Source organism: Hylaeus volcanicus, chromosome 8 (genome assembly GCF_026283585.1).
Source record: "Hylaeus volcanicus isolate JK05 chromosome 8, UHH_iyHylVolc1.0_haploid, whole genome shotgun sequence".
In the NCBI taxonomy this organism is placed as follows: Eukaryota; Metazoa; Arthropoda; class Insecta; order Hymenoptera; family Colletidae; genus Hylaeus; species Hylaeus volcanicus.
In genome coordinates this window covers 10,780,279-10,798,230 of record NC_071983.1, presented here as the reverse complement: position 1 = coordinate 10,798,230, position 17,952 = coordinate 10,780,279, and the positions used below count along the sequence as shown (strand labels likewise).

The following is a 17,952-nucleotide window of genomic DNA, read 5'->3' as shown; positions in this document are numbered from 1 at the left end:
AAATCCTGTTTTTTTTTCGTAAAATTTATTATCCTTCTCTAACTATATTTTCGAAAAGGAACCTAACCGTGTAACAAAGAGAAACAGTTTTATTAAAGAAATAAATAGGTGTCGATTTTTAATTGAATTATTTATTATAGGTTATAAGTACACATGTTAAATAACACAGACAACTTGACTCAAGTATTTTGTTACAATATTTTAAACATGGTCGATCATCCACCCTCATATACAGGAAAACGAGATAATAAACGATAATTATTTGTGCATCAAAAGAAATCTAGATCCTTTATTACTTTGTGCTTTGTATAATAAAATTATACATAATCCTTCCTTTTCAATATTTCACGTATACCAACTTTGGACTTGGAATATTATACTGGTATATTACATTTACTGTAATTAGTGTTCCTCAAAGAACATTCATTTTGATTTAAAATAGCAATACCTATTCCTATAGATAGATGATTATCAAAGTAAATCATACTTTAATAAGTATTGTAAAGTGATTTCTGAAAATGACAGGTATTATATGTCTTGACATTGAATGCAGCCATAATAGATTTCAGATTTTATAACTCATCCTGTTTTGGCTTTTTCGTGAAACCTTTTAATGTTAATAAATTATTACATTCATCTCTGGTCAACAATGCTATGTCTAATCTTTCCACTTCCTGAAAAGATAAAAATATTAGATTATTCTATAATGTACAATGCATATTTATTAAATAATTACATTATACCTCCCCATCCTCATTAAAGAGAACAAGCTCTGGATCTGCACCTCGAATATGTTTGAATTCAACTTTATCACTGTAAAACATTATAAGGATTTATAAAAATAAAATTTTACTTTATAATACATTTATACCATTGGCCCAAAACATTTATTGGTATGATTCATGAACATGTAGTATGTTATTATTAAATATTTTATTACAGCTTTATTATCTGCATGTATGGATTTGCAGGTATAATTACAAAAGTAAAACCTTTACAAGTGATGTTCAAACATACTCTATTATTACGAATCTTATATAAGTGCAATTATCTGTCTTAGATAACAAAAGAAAAATGTCTTTAAATTCCGAAATAAAAGAGTAACTACTTGACCAACAGTATTTCCAAAACAATTACTTGAATTATGAAAACATATGATACACGAATCATTTATAATAAAGGATACTAAGTAGGTACGTCCTCGAAGATGAAGTCCTTTACGTCTGGAAGCCGGTTCAGTCTACAACCACTGCAGCTCTGGAAATATTTTTTATTACTTTTAGCTATTGCGATATGACATAAAAGTATGTCATATCAACGTGTTTGTTAAAAAAAATATGAAAATTTAGTACCTCGATTCTTGCAAAACTATAGTAACTGTTCGTCGAGTTGACGTTTGAAATTGCAAAAATAAATGCAAGAAAATAGATGACAACTAACGTACGAGCCATGTTTACTTCACTAAAACGGAAGTCGGACTTACACACAGCATCCTTTTCTCGATATAGCGATTTCTTTAAAAATGATTAGAAATTTTTAACATCTTGTAAATGGGCGCATTTAAAATATGATTAACTTAAAGAAATATATAAGAAGATTTTTACTACGAATATTTATTTCTTAATAAAATTATTTTATTGACATTCCTCGTGTTTTGCAAATAATGTTTATACATGCGTAATTAAAAGTATTCTCGGCATTGTAACTTATGCGTTCCAGTTTTCATTGTTTGAAGTGCGTACTTTTTGAAAAACTTGTTTAAATTTACATGAAAATTGATGGAAGTAGTAAATCAATTTAAATATCATGCGCAGTGAATGAGTGCATCCAGAAAGGCCACCGCTCGCTAAGCCGCTCTGTGAGCGGGCACCAGGGAGCGGTCGCTATGTTCGGAAGTGAAAGATTCGTAAGCTCACCCGCTCACAGAGCGGCTTAGTGAGCATACATATCGCATGTCTGAAAATGGCGCTTTCTTGTGCGAGTAAGTTTTATCCTCTTTATACAAGTATTTTTTAGTTAAAAGTACAAGTATTTAAACGAAATCTGCATCAGTAACCTTAAACAATACGATTATAATGAAAGTATTACTGTTTGTGATAAAAGTAGTTGTTTATGCCGGCTATTACTGAACATAACCTAAAATGCTTCGCATTGCCGCCAAACTTTTAGATAAATAAATAAATGTATACATATTTTCAGTTTCTAACGAAGTCCCGGAACACCCGGTCGTATCTCCTGTATCTGGTTCTATATTCGAAAGGCGTTTAATTGAAAAATTCGTAACAGAAAATGGGGTGGATCCTATCACTGGGAAGGAGCTGACTATAGAACAACTCATTGATATTAAAAGTATGTTAGCTCTGTTTTTCCAGAAATCCAGGATAATTGGCTGGTTTATCATTATCCAGCTTCACTTGAAATTTATATTTTCATTTTTTTTTACAGCCACTCCAATAGTTAAACCTAAACCACCAAGTGCCACATCTATTCCAGCCATATTAAAGATTTTGCAAGATGAATGGGATGCTGTAATGTTACACTCATTTACACTTAGGCAACAACTTCAGACTGCTCGGCAAGAATTGTCTCATGCTTTATACCAACATGATGCAGCATGCCGTGTAATTGCTAGATTGACGAAAGAAGTCACTGCTGCCAGAGAAGCCTTGGCTACTTTGAAACCACAGGCTGGAATTGTTCAAGCTACCACTATTCCACAACCTGTACGAGAAAAATATACTAATTTGTTTAAAGGTTGTATCAAGTACATGCAATAACATATTGTTTTATTATAGGCAGTTGCAGTGGAAGCAGGTGGCACAGCAGCTCAGCCTATGGAACAAGCTGGTATTACTGAGGATGTAATACAAAAACTTCAAGAAAGAGCTACAGTCCTCACTCAGGAAAGAAAACGTCGCGGACGTTCTGTTCCCGAAGATTTGCTCCCTCAAGATAGTATTCGTGCATTTCAGACGCTTGCATCTCATCCTGTAATATACCTTTTTGTAGTCTTTGGTAGCTGTAGCTGTATGTCAAATATTGAATACATTTTTACAATTGTTTAAGGGTCTTCATTCTGCTAGCGTACCCGGTATACTCGCGCTTGATATACATAGCGCGGATACTAGCAAAATTTTAACCGGCGGTGCTGATAAGAATGCTACAGTATTTAATAAAGATACAGAACAAGTTGTTGCAATACTGAAGGGACACACCAAAAAGGTATAAATTGTTAATCATTTTTTGTCTACATATGTAAACTCTCTTAATCTTTATGAGTCTATTTTAATGTTATTTAGGTTACTCGAGTAATTTATCATCCGGATGAAGATATAGTAATGACAGCGTCGCCCGATACTACAATACGAGTATGGAACGTAGGAACTAGTCAGACGACGTTGTTATTGAAAGCTCACGATGCCCCCGTGACTGGACTCTCATTACATCCAACAGGCGATTATTTATTGAGTTCGTCATTAGATCAACATTGGGCATTCTCAGATATACGAACTGGTAGATTATTGACTAAGGTATGCAGACTGAAAGATGCAAAGACATTCTAATTTATATGTTTCAAATCAACTGTGACACTTTATTCTATAGGTTGCCGGTCAAGTGAGTCAACCCTTAACTACAGCTCAGTTCCATCCTGATGGATTGATTTTTGGTACTGGTACTGCTGATTCTCAAGTGAAGATCTGGGATTTGAAAGAGCAATCGAATGTAGCTAATTTCCCGGGTCATTCGGGACCAATTACGGCAATTAGTTTCTCCGAAAATGGTTACTACTTAGCTACAGCTGCTGAAGATTCTTGTGTAAAACTTTGGGATTTGCGTAAACTGAAGAACTTCAAAACACTTCAATTAGAGGAGTCATACGAAGTCAAAGATATTTGTTTTGATCAAAGTGGAACATATTTGGCAGTAGCGGGCACAGACGTGAGGTAAGAATTGTGCTTAAGAAATCCATTACGGTACTGTTACCCGATAACTTTTTTTTTATTTATTTTTCTTCCATTCGTTTTCAGAGTGTACTTGTGTAAACAATGGCAAGAACTGAAAGTGCTTAACGACCACACAGCTGCTGCAACCGGTGTACGTTTCGGAAAACACGCACAATACATAGCTTCTACTAGTATGGATAGAACATTAAAACTTTATGGATTACCTTGAATACATAGTAACAAAACACATTAATTTAAGATAGATATAAATTAGGATTTGTACTATAAGTTTATTTCACAGAATTATGACAAATGCTTTTAGCAAGAAGATTATTTGATTCAGATTTAATATTTTTACTTACAAATTCTTCAAAAGAATTTTAGGAAAAAAATGAGAATGAGCAAGTAATTTTGCACGAGTGGATTTGAGTGCATTTTCTGTAGATATTTGTTAAGATTGTCGTAAGACTTAGAAACTAAAATATCCTTGTGGATACTAATAATATTATTTTTAAGCTATTTTGATCGAATTTAATGGTACATACCAGTATATTCTAGTAATCGATTGTTAAAATCTTTGTACACTTAATTCGTACATCAATAAGTGTGACTAAAAAATATTGATAACTAAAGTTTTAGATTCATTTTCGAAATTTCTTATTCTAATCTTAAGGTTAGGATATACATTTAATACCAACAGAATGATAATATTTGATAAATCGTTTTTGGACCTTACTTTAACGTCTTGAAATTCTATAGAAAGATACCGAAGAAATGACATTCAGTACACGAGAAGGTATAAGAATTTTAAGGATACGTATGTCATTAATTGTTAATAAATTCGTTTCCAATACCTTGTGAAACAAAGTACAAATCTCGAATAGCAGTACGTGGTATTATAAATTCAACATTACATAGGCAGTTATTTTTATGAAAAAGAAGTATGTAACAATGTTTCTTGACTGTCGTACAACTCTACTCAAAATACTTTTGAAAACTGCGAAATACAATTTGTTCCGAGTAGAAAACGAAACTGACTTATTCTGCGATCTTCTAATCCTGTTTTACAGCCATAAAACAGAACCGTTTTCAGCGACCTATGTTCGCTTAATGCAATTTTCAAATTAATCGACGTCTAATAAAGAAGACAATCATATAACGTATACGATAAAAAAATTTAATTATGTTGAAAGAATCAACGGTCTACGCGACTACAGTTCGATAATTTACTTTGTTGATCTCATGGCGCCACTAGTCACGTGCTTTTTAACCTAACCTAATATCCTTTGTCCTCAATATCCAGTCTCGAATCAAATTAATAACAATGGCCGTCGCAGTTGGCTGTCATTCGGTAGTATACGCGGATTATGTGACAGTGAGAAACTTGTGGCGAGTGGCAATCGCTGCAAATCGGTCGGAGTGATTGATTCTCGAATGAAATCAACGTGACCAAATTCGTTGTAAAGAATGATTTTCTAGTGGATGGTTAAATCACGGTGTCAACTAGTAACCACGGATGACCAGCTGACAATGTTTTGCCATTAGCATAATTTAGTGCTTAGCGGGCGTTCGCGGTAAATTCAGGATGTTTAAAGCTGAGGAGTCGTCAAGAGACAGCTTCCTTCAGCAAACGAAGGCCGCAAGGGAGGAAAGGGCCCATGAGAAAGACAGAGAAGCTGCTGTCACCTTAATTCAGGCTTATGTTAGGGGATGGTTAACCCGTAAAAGAATATTGTGAGTCTCCTGTTATTGAATCCTATTCAAATCCTTGTTTTTCTCTTACGCTACTTGTGTCTAACGGTTCGATTGTTTACTGTAAACAAAACACTCCGACCGCTAATCGATTGACGATAATTATATATTTACACGCTTGAAAATTTACTATTGAGTTGTCGAAACACTGCGGATTTACGTTATTTTATTGCAAAATGATTAATAATATTCATATACGTGGACATGCGCGATGTATTTGTATTTTCAAAAAGGAGTCTTAAATGTTTCCCTTTTTTTTTAACTCATTATAGATTTTTGCTTGTTATTTATCATGTGTATTACAGCAACTGTTGTTGAGTATTGTTTGTAATTCTATACCTATTCTATTCTAAAGTGTACAATACTTAAACAAAAGGTATAACTTTCAGAGAAGAATTTGATACAAATTTTCTCAATGACGGCAATACAGAAACAAATATAGAACTGAAACCTGCTTTGCACATGTATAAGATTATTTCTAAATTTTTGTATATATATAAGAAAGAGAGGGATCAAGAAAGAATAGAAAAATTATATAGGTACGTGCATAAAAGAGTGCATGATCCTTTTTTTTATCTAAATATATTGTTTGATAAAAAGTAACATTTCAGATATCTAGTATGGACTCTTGATTCTGAGTCTCCAGAAATTTCGTACGTAGGACTTGTATTAAACAAAGATCACTACATATCATGGATATTGCAAATGAAAACATTGTTACTTTATTGTCTGACTGGTTTAGAGAATCTTAAACCAGAAAGAGTGTGCGACCATAAATCCATCCATTTGAGATTACACACATTAGTTAGTTTTACATCACCTGGAACATGGGCAATTTTAAAAGTAGGAGGAATGGAAAAGCTCAGGGGTGGCATGACTCAACTATGTGCAAATGTAATGGGTCACCTAATCAACAATGGGTTTTATCCTATTATGCAGGTGACTATTCTGTTCATAATTCTTTTGAATTAATATTTTAATTTTTTGCTCATCTTTCTTTGTTTTTTTTTTAGGCTTTTCTAATGAAAGGCCTGGGTAGAGTGGAAATTGCCTTGAAACCAATAGCACTTTCAGCAGCAGTTACATTGGCATTAAGACCACTAATTTCTTCCCAAATGTCAGACAAATTGGTATCTCTATTTTTAATTAACATTTTTAGTGTACCTGCTTTGGTCTATCATCTCAATAATATGTCATCTGTGGTATGTTGAAGAGAACATTCTTATCCAAGTTTTCTCTTACATTACATGATAACTATAATAATATACTTTCAGTGTATTTCATCATTCATTACTTGCAACTTGTTTGCAAGAAGCCTAGAGCTATTGAATTCAGAACAAAATTTGAGAATAGTTTTTAATGCTTTAGAAGGTAGCTATGCACTGTGTTTACTAGCTAATTTAATACAATTAGCTAATATTGAAAGAGAAGAAGTATTGAGAGAACTCTATTTTCCTTCTTTTACGGTACAAATTTTGTTATAAAACATGTAACCATTATGTAGGTTACAAAATTAATTCTAAATTTTCATAAAATTTTATAGTTTGTTGTAACAAAAATGTTGGAAGCATGTCAACAGTATGTAGTTGCAAAACAAAGTAATTTAACTCATTGGCACCCTATCTTGGGGTGGCTTGCATTAAAGGTTGATTCAACATTGCAAGAACCTATTCCATATGTAAAAATACAGTTAGCATGTTTGTGGACAGGAAGGATAGTTACACAATTAATTGGTAAAATTTAATATTTTCATCTCCTAAAGGTACCTTTGTTAAAGTAAAAATAAATTTGTAATTTTGCATTAGGTCAACCATTAACAGAACTTATAGAGAAAGAGATAGCTCCATCACTAGAGCAACAGGGCACATCCGTTGGTACTAACATTTTTCGAAGGGCGTTTTTGGAAGCACGTACAAATAGAAATAATAATACTAAGAATTATAGGAAATTGGGAAGTCCAGAAACTACTAGAATAGCTTTAATTTGTTCTCTTTATCAAATCGCTTTACATACGCTCACACAGATGAAAATGGAGATATTAACTGGTATGTATATATATAAACAATTATGACAATATATTAATAATTGTTTATAACAGGTTTATGCTATCAAGATAAAATTTTGTACCACATGTATTTGTTTCTGGGAACATTGGGTCCACATTGTGGCTTGAAAGCATTTTTAGACCATTTAGCTGCAAATACAAAATGTACAGCACCCGAATTTCAGATGTTGATATTATTTTCTGATTGTATGACACATTATGTTACGTGGGTATATTAAAACGTATTGAAACAAGCGTCTAACAATATCGGCGATACTACTACAATATTTCTTTTCTAGGATCTTAGATGATATGGAAATGTATGAACAACAAGAACCCTTCAAGATTACCGATTTTGTAACGATATCATATTTTTTAAATCAATTTTTGTACAAGGCTGTTCTGAATAACTTGTTTGGTGCGTATTTTAACATTCGCATTATATTTATTTAAAATACGTTTTAAATTTTTCCCGGTTTCGTGTGTATTTATATACGATAAACGGTTTAGCTATGTACTGAAGTTTTAGATGTTCCAGACGTGAAGTCGGTTCCTAATAATCCCTTGTTCACCTCTCTCCACACACTTTTAATGGCAATCTATCGACGGGACTGTAGACGAACGTTTTGCCCGGACGGACACTGGTTGGCAAAGTTAAGTACTTTGAACTAAATACTTTTCAGATTACACTACACGATTTTAAAATTGAAACGCTTTCAAAACAGGAAGTTCGAGTGTCAACTTTTCTTGCAGACTTGGAAAAAGGTAGACGCGGCGCCGCTCTTCTTCTTTCCAAGATGCCTCATGTTATACCCCACTCGGAACGCGTGGTATTGTTTCGTAAGCACGTGGTTAATGAGAAAGCGGTATTGGGTTTAACTGAGAGTGCTTGCAATAGTACGCCGACAACGCTTATCGTTGTTCATAGGTACGCATCTACTTTTGTTTATATTGAAAATGTTAAATAAAAATAAGGATGTAAATATTTTGCAGGACACGCATAGTAGAGGATGGGTACCGACAACTCGCAATGTTGCCATCCCAGGCACTTAAAGGTGTGATCAGAGTTCGTTTTGTAAACGAGCAGGGTTTAGCTGAAGCTGGCATCGATCAAGATGGAGTGTTCAAAGAATTCTTAGAGGAGACAATAAAGAAAGTTTTCGATCCATCTTTAAATTTATTTAAAACTACTACTGAGAACCGACTTTATCCGTCTCCTACATCCTCCATGCAAGATAATCACTTGCAGCTGTTTGAGTTTGTTGGTCGTATGTTGGGTAAAGCGGTGTATGAAGTGAGTGATAAAGATATCAATATTATACGGCGCTTTGTTAATCAATATTACACGCGATATGATTTCAGGGCATCGTTGTAGACGTTCCGTTTGCATCCTTTTTTGTTTCTCAATTTTCTGGGCAAACTGGAGGAGCATTGTACAGCTGGTTGGACGAATTAGCTTCTTTAGATCGAGACTTGTACCGAAGTCTTACTCTTGTAAAGCATTACAAGGGCGACGTTAGGCAGTTAGAATTAACTTTCTCTCTGGATGAAGATGTTTTAGGTAAATTAGTTACGCACGAGTTGGTTCCTGGAGGACGAGCGGTGCCGGTCACCAACGAGAATAAAATTAATTACATACACCTAATGGCCCACTTCAGAATGCACATGCAAATAAAAGATCAGACGGCTGCTTTTATCAAAGGATTTCGGTCTATCATCAATCTCGAGTGGTTGGCGTTATTTTCAACTCCAGAAGTAAGACGAGAGTTCGTTAGAGCATTAATGTTATAAAAAACGTTTTTGTCTAAACTTCTTCTGGTTTTAGTTGCAAAGATTAATTTCGGGTGATAACGTCCCGTTAGATTTACGGGATTTACGAAAGCATACACAATACTATGGTGGCTTTCATGACAGTCATCGCGTTGTATGTTGGTTATGGGATATTCTGGAGAAAGATTTTTCAGAAGAGGAAAGGGGCTTATTCCTAAAGGTATATTACACAATATCACAATTGCACATAGTCGCTAATACTTTCTTCACGTTTGTTTTGCCTTATAGTTTGTCACAAGTTGCTCAAAATCGCCACTGTTGGGTTTTGCATTCTTGGACCCTCCGTTTTCGATTCGTTGCGTAGAAGTTGGCGATGATGAGGATACGGGTGATACAATCGGTATGAAAGCACACATGTTATTTAAATAACCTCTTATTTTCAGTGTATTATAGTAATTTTCATGTGCGCGTTTTGAATTTTTTTTTTTTAAATCAGGTAGTGTGATAAGGGGATTCTTTACAATTCGTAAGAAAGATCCGCAAAATCGTTTGCCCACGTCGTCCACGTGTTTCAATCTTCTTAAATTACCAAATTACCAAAAGAAAAGTACATTGAGGGAGAAGCTGCGTTACGCTGTCACTAGTAACACTGGCTTTGAGCTTTCTTAATTTATAGCCAATTTAACGGTAAACCATAGTGGTATCGTCGCTCAATAATACCTAACGAAAATTTATACAAAGTGATCCAGTGGTGTCCAGTGAAATGTCTTTAACGATATCACGAACTTCCTATCGTACGGGATAGTGATTCGTATATTCTATCTGTATCAAATTTAAAAAGAAACTATCGTGAATTAAGTCGGGAATTCGCACAAATTTTATCAGACATTATACGTACGAAGTGACAAAGTTATCGTTTTTGATACCTTAAGAGATTGTTAATATTCTCACGCATCACGAATTCTCGGGTCAATTTTACTTTACGGTTAATCTAAAAGGTGAACTAATTTACAACTACATGTCAACGTAAACCTATACGTCTCATTTTGTTTCCAATTTTTATCGACTTCAATTTTGGTTCTAATACAATCTCTCGCCAAATGGATAGATTACTTATGGTGTAAAGCACACTATACCTCATGAGCTTAATATTACTAATACTTGCGCGCTTGTTAGTTCATAGTACTACGGATTAATGTTAGACAATTAAAATCAGCGCTAAACACACCAAGTGAACGTTGTATGTCTGTGCCCATCAGTGCCCAGTGAACAATCAAAAAGAAGGATTCACGAATTTCTAAAAGTTGTCGAATTACTGGAAAGTCGAGGCTCTATTTTAAGAGGAGCTATTTTCTCAAAATTTTGTACAAATTTTTGAAAGAATGTATAAAGGGAGAGAAAGAGTACTTCGATCTGTATGGGAATATATGCGTATGTATAGTGTGTCCATGGGTGCTTATGGGTTTAAACTCCCCTGTCGTGCAAACTTTAATGTCAGTTTATTCAGATTGACCGAGGTGCGATGATGGTTTTCCTACTTGAGTGTCTCGAATTGAATGTCTCGTAACTTTATCGTGTCTGTTGTCTTTATACGAACTCAGTGAATACGATAGAGAAAAGGGAGCAAAAGGACTGTGTTATCTGCAATATGACGAGGAATAACTGATACTAGAGCGGAATTTATTTTTCACGCGATCCATGCGTAATTTCGGCGGATGACTGGAGAATATCATCGAAGGGAATTCGGTCAGACCAAAGATAGAAGCCTATTTACTGTGAGAAGAGATAATTCGAGATGTGAACCTTTTCATATTTTCCTACGCAATCGTATTGTAAGTTTTCAGGCCTGTATTCACAGATTGTACCTATACTGAATAAGAGTAATGAAATGGGCGTTTCTAGACGGATAGAATAAATTTTAAGAAAGAATTAGGTTTAATCGCGTACCAACTAGTTCGTTAACGTGCACAATGTGATTGTTAGAAAGAAAAATTATTTTCGTTATGTATAGAAGGAAAAAGATACGGACACAATAATTTTGGCCCTTGTTACTTTCGATCAGAATTTTATCAAATTAGCTACTCTCGTAACGTTAATTGTGAATACATGCCTCGCAAATATGTGTACAATTGAACGGGACGAAAGAACAGATAATACTCTCCTTTATGGGTATACTTACGACCGAAACGATACATGTATATGATAAATGCGAATGGATATCGATACAATATGAATATATGCAATAAAATGTCTAATAAAGCTGTTACGATTGTAAGATAAGACCGACGAGCGTTCCTTTAAAGACCTGATTATATCATGGCATTTCATCATTATGATTTTCAAAACGTAATTTCATACGAAATTGATTATAACAATGGTAATGCAAAGATTTGTGAAATGACTACATAGAAATGTAATTGATCTTTTATTACAATCGTAACAAGAACAACTACGCTTTGTACATGGCTTGCTTGAATTATTCGTACTTGCATAGCATTTTTTATGAGTGTGTATGTTGTTGTGACGCAACAGAGATAAGAGCAATGAGTTTTTTAATTTAATACATTCGACGACGATTTGCAATAATCATGTAAATATACACGTTCAACTGTACAAAACTCTCCGAATGTCTACTTTATTATCCTATACGAATTGATCGATTGTATAGTTAAATGAACCTAAGTCAAAAATGTGTCGTTCGAAAGTTAGGAACTTTTGTGACCAGTGTAGACTAACGTACACACATATTTCAAGTTTTAAACGAAGTACTCTGAAAGACGCGCTATAAAGTATCCTTTCGCAAGAGAATTAATTAGCAAGACATTAGTACAATACTTCGATAATCAGTTTGTTTTACTGTCACATATCTGGCTGTTATTTAGAACCAATAATTTTCCAACGTTTCGTCCTGTCCCGCCTTATTCAAAACGAAACACTGTCGATTTAAAGAATTTATTAGGTTGTTCCGAAAGTTTCTTTCGCGAGTTGCACTCAATTATTTTATCTGGTCGTGTTTATATAAATAGACAATCTAATTTCATAGATATTCATGTTGTAACAGTAATGGAGCAAAATGAATCGTGCACAATTCAGTAATGTATTAGGTCGTCCCATAAGTTCGTGCCAAAGACTGTGTCGAAATTGAATAAAAAACCACAGAAATTTTCTAGTAACGGTATAATAACTATCTGAGAGAGATGAGAAACTATTGTGAAATGAGACAGATTATCTTTTCTTGTGACACTTAAGAGTATGTTTAACATATTAATTTGAGAAATTGAAGTATAAATGGCACGAACTTTTAGGACGACCTAATAACATAAAACATAAAATATTGTGCATGTATTACTTATTAATAAAGCGAAAGAAACTTTTGGGACAACCTAATACAAATCAAATTTTACACGCATATTCCAGATGCTGTATTTTTAGAAAATTCCTAGAACAAGAATTCGATTTTTCAAAATCTCGAAAATAAGAGGACTCTCTAGTAAGAAGTAGATAAAATTAAAAAAGAAAAAGAAAAGAAAGTAAAATAGTGGTCGTTTTCAATTATATTTGCGAAGAGGACGCACGAATCGCTGGATAGGCTGCGCATGGAGTCATTGCGCAGACCACGTGACCCCTTTGTGAGCAGCTGGCGCTGTCGACGGCGTAGTTTACCCTCCCCTTCGACTAGTGGCCAGCAAGCCTTGGCTGCGACAAGACGTGTGTTTGGTTCGTACCGCGACGATCCCTCCATCGCGGCTACGCGAGAGACTCCTTTTTTCTCTTTCCCTCCCTCTCTCGCTTGTGTGTGCGCGCGCGCGTGTTTTTCGGTGTTTGTGTGTGCGTGCTTGATCTGTACGAAGTGGCAAGTGTCTGGCTCGGCCGCAGGACCCGGACAGTGAGAGAAATTCGTCGGTCGTACGCGAACCGTGGAATAATTTGGCCCCAAACGCCGGAATCGCTCTGTGGCCATCGAGGACTCGACCGAGCCTTTCAGTGTTCTCTCGTTCCTTTCTCTGTTTCGTGCTAGCGTGCTTTTCTTACGGGACAAGCACCGCCCCCTTTCCACCTCTGAATGCAACGTTATGAGGCCAGCTGAGCGTAACTGACGGGAAGAGGGAGAACGGATAGCGTGCGTGTGTCAAACATAACCTAAAGCGTCGTCACCCGTGGATCTCTGTGACTACGCGGAAAAAAACGTGGCGCGTATTTTCAACGCACCTGCATTCGTGACTCGCGACAATCGCGCGATCGAGGACACCTTTTGTCTCGATAAGTAGCATCGAGTTGCTAAACGACTCGACGAACCCGTGACCGTTCGTCCCATTCTCGACGCTTTCGAATTGAAAACGTCTCGACACGCAACGCCCCGTCCTCCGCCAACTGAAGTCGCGGATACGTGCACGAGGACATCGACTGTCTTTGTCGACGACCAACCGCCGTTATCGCTTTCTACGTGGTTGCGATAAAGGACGCGACCGCAGTCGCTGTGCTGTGTCGAGCGTGGTGTCACGTAGCCCCCTTCGACCCTTCCCGCCGTTCTCCAGTAAGCGCGCGTTATTTAAATCGCAAAGTTCGCGACGAACGAGTAACTCCGTAACGCGATTAATTATTTTTACAGAACTCGTTACTACCGACCTTAATCGAACCTCGAATCTATACTTGAAACGTTCGAGACGTAACGAGAATCGTGCTCCAAAATCACGACATGGAATCGACTACCACACACGAATCGCTCCACCTGTGAACAACTACTTCTCTACTACGAAGCCTGCCACCAATGATTGCGAAAAGAGCCACGGTACAATATCATCGATAAACGACGAACCAACGGATCTTATGCTCTCGAACCTGTGCCGTGGAATACATAGCAACATTCGACTCGTGAAAGCTACTGTTTCACGACAAATCTACGACGTTTCTTATCAGTGGTACGCGAAAACAGTAACAAAGTGATCATCGATAGACGTCGATGATCATAAAGCTTCCTTAATCGCTACTTTAATCGTTCCAGAGACATCAGAGATTCTCATATTTTTTAATCGCGTCATGGAATCGATTGCGATAGTGAAATCGTTGGACGTGTAAAGAACCACCGTTTTCCGACTGTACAGTGCGGGGAATCCGCGAGGCCTGGCAAGCAGTGATCGCGAGAGCCACGGATACGATCATCGATAAACGTCGATGATCATAAAGCTCGTTCGTCCTGGACGAATGTTCTTCTCGATCGCGCGGTGAAGAAAAAAGGAAACGACCTCGACGAAGTTGTGTGTCAGTGTCACGTGCGTGTCCCGCCGCGGAGGCAACGAGATCAAAGTGTTCCCTGGGAAAGGTGAAAATAGTGAGGAAAAATAGAAACGGGAAGCAGGAGCGCGGAGACGAGGCGTGTCCCAGGTTCCCTGAAACAGCGGGGGCCTTGGCGGTGGCGGTGGCGGTGAATCAGGAAAGGGTTGAGGTAGGGATGTTCGATTGCGAATCGATTTTTTTAGACAATCAAAATATTACTCTTATCCGTTATCCATTATCGAAATAAAGGGTTCTCCAAAAGGGCCTGTCAGGATCTTGTGTTTTACGAACGAATGATTTGAATGTTCACAACTAAACGTACAATAGTATTTCATTTCTAACCTACAAAAGATATTAACGCGTTGTGGCTGCCAGACTGAATCTCGTGGAAATGTCTATAAAATGAAAATCTTTGTTCGAGACCATCGAAGATTAGATTTAATTTAACACTTGTCCTAGTATTTCATTTTTGTTACCTCACCAAATTAACGGATGCTATCCAGATTTATTTCCATTACCGCCTAAACCTTCGAAATTGATATTTTTAGTTCCTTGATGGAAAGTCCTGTCACCCGTTTCTGTGTGACGCGGCGACCAACGTGTTAATGATATTAAAGCCCCACTTAGAAAATCCGTTAGAATATTAACCATTTTCGTCCACCATGTTCTCGATAATAAAATCGGTATTACATCAGCTCATTGATATTCGTTCTTGGTACATATATCTCTTCAATTTCTAGTTAACCATTTCTCGCGCGATAACTCATGCATCACGTATTAAAAGATTTTAAAAGCATTCGCGTTACGTAGTTACCAATTTAACAGACACTATCTCGGATCGATATTTTGTTTGTCATTTTACCTATTTTTCAATCGGTTTTTCTCACGAGAATCGAACATCCCTATTTGTAGGTTGAGGAGGGTGGCCCGTAGGACGAGAGGAGAGCTTTGATGGCAGTAGTTGGGCCCAGCCGGCACTCGCGGGTGTCCATGAGCGTGTCTATGTCGCTGATGCAGGGGGGTGGGGCGGGGGCGACGGGGGGCGGCGGGACAACGGGGGCCCACCCGGGGCAAGCGGTCCTCGCTGCGGCGGCCGCGGCAGCGGCTGCGGCCCAAGCACCCCCCACCTACTACCACCCCGCCGCTCCTGCGCCCCCGCCACCGCCGCCGGCCCAGGATCCCGTTCAGCCCGACAGACCCATCGGATATGGTGCCTTCGGCGTCGTCTGGTGAGTAATTGCACACTCGACGATATTGTTGTTTATTTACGACCGGTGCATTATCCACAAGGCCCAAAGTTCAGGCCTTAAATCGACTAAAAATGACATTCTGTTCGTTTTCACGTCTCCATAAAACGTGAAACATTCTCCATGAATGGGGGTTTGACTTAAGGGGCTATCCTGAATTAGGAGGTTTACAAAAAAAAGCGGTTTTTCGTGAATTTTCTTAGGATGGAAAAAAATAATTAATTCTATCGAACTCTTTATCCTATTTTCATACATGTTCGAGTAGCCTGTAGAAATTATTTCAACAAGAAATATTCAAATTGAGTCGACTGCGACGCACATTTGTAGACCACCTCACAATTAAAACCTCCTAAAGTCCTTTGATTTTCGTACATTTTTCTTCTATGTGAACGAAAAAAATTCGTACAAAACAAATTTTTTAAGAACTTTTTTATTAAGTTAAAGTGATTTTTTTACCACCCAAAGAACACGTTCTTTTTTTTCAAGCTTGCAGTAATTTCACATTTCACCATTTTTGCGGGTTTTTCTTAGCTCACATAAAAGGAAAATGTATGAAAATGAAAATTTCTTTTGGTTTCTTTTTTTTTGTGTCAAACCAAAATTACGTCCTGCATCTTTCACGCCGATACGAGGTCTTAATTGTGAGGTGCTCTACAAATGTGAGTCACAGTCGACTCAATTTGAATATTTCTTGTTGAAAAAATGTCTACAGACTACTCAAATATGTATGAAAATAGGATAAAGAGTTCGATGGAATTAATTATTTTTTTCTATCCTAAAAAAATGCACGAAAAACCGCTTTTTTTAGACCTCCTAATTCAGGATATCCCTTAAGGGGGGAGTCTGGTCCAGCTAATGTATTTTTCTAATGCATATATTTTCGAGATATAATTAATTTTTGTTATTGAAATTTTTTTTTTACATATAAAGGGACGTTCAAAGAAAAAAATTTGACAGTGTAGATTTAATTTAAATGTACACATATACAGATATAGTAGTCGCAAGGAAAGGATTCGGTCAAAACGGTGGGATACGTGGAGCCCTTGGAAAACATCAGAAAATTTGTTGCTTTAGTAGGTACGTAAAATGCGTATGAACCTCAATTTCCAAAAAAAAAATTGTTAATTGCAAAAATGGCGGCAAAAAACATGAAAATGGACGATATATGTCGGCCGTTATTTTCCAGTAACTTTATGCTATAATAATGATTCATTAAGAATCGAGGTTCGTAAGCATATAAAGCATAAGCATCTATATATGTATACATTCAAATTAAATTTACACTGTCAAATTTTCTTCTTTGAACGTTCCTTTATATGTACAAAAAAGTTTCAATAACAAAAATTAATTATATCTGGAAATTATATGCATCAGAAAAATACATTAGCTGGACCAGACTCATTCCTTAAATTTTGTTATGGCATTTTTGATTCTATTTAATCTTTGGGCCTTACGAAGCCTTAACGCACCTCTGTCGTCAACTGAGCTTCTTTTTTTTATATGGATAGAGTATTCTTGAATCTAATCGTATCAATTACTGTAATTGTTGTACATTTTTCATTTAATCAAACGATTGCACCGACGACGAACGTGTTATCAGTGATTATAACAAACTCATACCTTACGTGATTCTACATTCTATATCGCTTGGTATATCATAATGATTAGAGTTGAACTACTGTAAGAATACGCGAGTATCGCGAGTATCGGGACCCCTTTTATTGACAAACAAATCATCGCCTCTAGCCATTCTGACGACTTGCAAAAAATTGTTACTATAAGAAGTGTACATTTGAATGTTATCCATCGGGTGTCCTGTTTCGATGCTATATCAAACTTTTGTTTTGAATAGTTATTCCCCGTATATTTATTGTACCCACTTCAGAAACAAATGCACGGAAGTTTTACAGATTTTCGTACT

The 17,952-nt window shown here is 36.5% G+C and overlaps 4 protein-coding genes across 10 annotated transcripts in view; 3 read left to right on the top strand and 1 right to left on the bottom strand.

Moving 5' to 3' along the window:
• Positions 1 to 115: 115 nt before the first annotated feature.
• LOC128880911 (selenoprotein M-like) lies at positions 116 to 1,508 on the bottom strand. The gene is made up of 4 exons (XM_054131472.1): positions 1,353 to 1,508; positions 1,187 to 1,257; positions 744 to 813; positions 116 to 674 (listed from the first exon to the last, which is right to left on the bottom strand). Exons 1-4 carry the CDS (start codon positions 1,449 to 1,451, stop codon positions 573 to 575), a joined length of 342 nt encoding a protein of 113 aa, XP_053987447.1. The 5' UTR covers positions 1,452 to 1,508; the 3' UTR covers positions 116 to 572.
• A 350-nt stretch (positions 1,509 to 1,858) lies between these two features.
• On the top strand, positions 1,859 to 4,977 carry LOC128880902 (pre-mRNA-processing factor 19). Its single transcript, XM_054131457.1, has 8 exons — positions 1,859 to 1,981; positions 2,200 to 2,349; positions 2,446 to 2,723; positions 2,796 to 2,990; positions 3,067 to 3,222; positions 3,300 to 3,530; positions 3,604 to 3,944; positions 4,029 to 4,977. The coding sequence occupies exons 1-8, from the start codon at positions 1,963 to 1,965 to the stop codon at positions 4,171 to 4,173; spliced, it is 1,515 nt and encodes a 504-aa protein (XP_053987432.1). The 5' UTR covers positions 1,859 to 1,962; the 3' UTR covers positions 4,174 to 4,977.
• A 242-nt stretch (positions 4,978 to 5,219) lies between these two features.
• On the top strand, positions 5,220 to 10,179 carry LOC128880900 (ubiquitin-protein ligase E3B). 3 transcript variants are annotated; one of them, XM_054131453.1, is made up of 16 exons: positions 5,220 to 5,678; positions 6,086 to 6,235; positions 6,308 to 6,635; positions 6,710 to 6,898; positions 6,971 to 7,162; positions 7,240 to 7,429; positions 7,502 to 7,741; positions 7,795 to 7,966; positions 8,040 to 8,158; positions 8,279 to 8,394; positions 8,466 to 8,668; positions 8,734 to 9,034; positions 9,103 to 9,495; positions 9,566 to 9,730; positions 9,799 to 9,910; positions 10,007 to 10,179. In XM_054131453.1, the coding sequence occupies exons 1-16, from the start codon at positions 5,530 to 5,532 to the stop codon at positions 10,177 to 10,179; spliced, it is 3,192 nt and encodes a 1,063-aa protein (XP_053987428.1). In that variant the 5' UTR covers positions 5,220 to 5,529. The 3 variants fall into 3 exon arrangements, with proteins under 3 accessions (XP_053987428.1, XP_053987427.1, XP_053987426.1); XM_054131452.1 differs by having other exon boundaries at positions 8,270 to 8,394; XM_054131451.1 differs by having other exon boundaries at positions 8,264 to 8,394.
• Positions 10,180 to 14,813: 4,634 nt separating this feature from the next.
• LOC128880901 (serine/threonine-protein kinase NLK) overlaps positions 14,814 to 17,952 on the top strand; it is a 189,514-nt gene continuing 186,375 nt past the window's right edge. For all 5 annotated transcript variants that reach the window (XR_008457933.1, XR_008457935.1, XR_008457934.1 and 2 more), the window contains exons 1-2: positions 14,814 to 14,953; positions 15,697 to 16,013. Coding sequence is in view for 2 of the 5 variants with exons in the window: in XM_054131454.1 (XP_053987429.1) it covers positions 15,736 to 16,013 (278 nt within the window). In the remaining 3 variants the exon portion in view is untranslated. The remainder of the gene's footprint in view (positions 14,954 to 15,696; positions 16,014 to 17,952) is intronic.

Bases quoted from the DNA above. Each gene is read 5' to 3' on its own strand.
- LOC128880902 (XM_054131457.1), top strand. The intron at 2,350-2,445 runs GTATGTTAGCTC...TTTTTTTTACAG, and splicing joins ACAACTCATTGATATTAAAA to CCACTCCAATAGTTAAACCT. The intron at 3,945-4,028 runs GTAAGAATTGTG...ATTCGTTTTCAG, and splicing joins GTAGCGGGCACAGACGTGAG to AGTGTACTTGTGTAAACAAT.
- LOC128880911 (XM_054131472.1), bottom strand. From the start codon at position 1,451: ATGGCTCGTACGTTAGTTGTCATCTATTTTCTTGCATTTATTTTTGCA. The intron at 1,258-1,352 runs GTACTAAATTTT...AAATATTTCCAG, and splicing joins ATAGTTTTGCAAGAATCGAG to AGCTGCAGTGGTTGTAGACT. The intron at 675-743 runs GTATAATGTAAT...TTATCTTTTCAG, and splicing joins TCTTTAATGAGGATGGGGAG to GAAGTGGAAAGATTAGACAT.
- LOC128880900 (XM_054131451.1), top strand. From the start codon at position 5,530: ATGTTTAAAGCTGAGGAGTCGTCAAGAGACAGCTTCCTTCAGCAAACG. The intron at 8,159-8,263 runs GTGCGTATTTTA...TATGTACTGAAG, and splicing joins TGTTCTGAATAACTTGTTTG to TTTTAGATGTTCCAGACGTG. The intron at 8,669-8,733 runs GTACGCATCTAC...AATATTTTGCAG, and splicing joins ACGCTTATCGTTGTTCATAG to GACACGCATAGTAGAGGATG.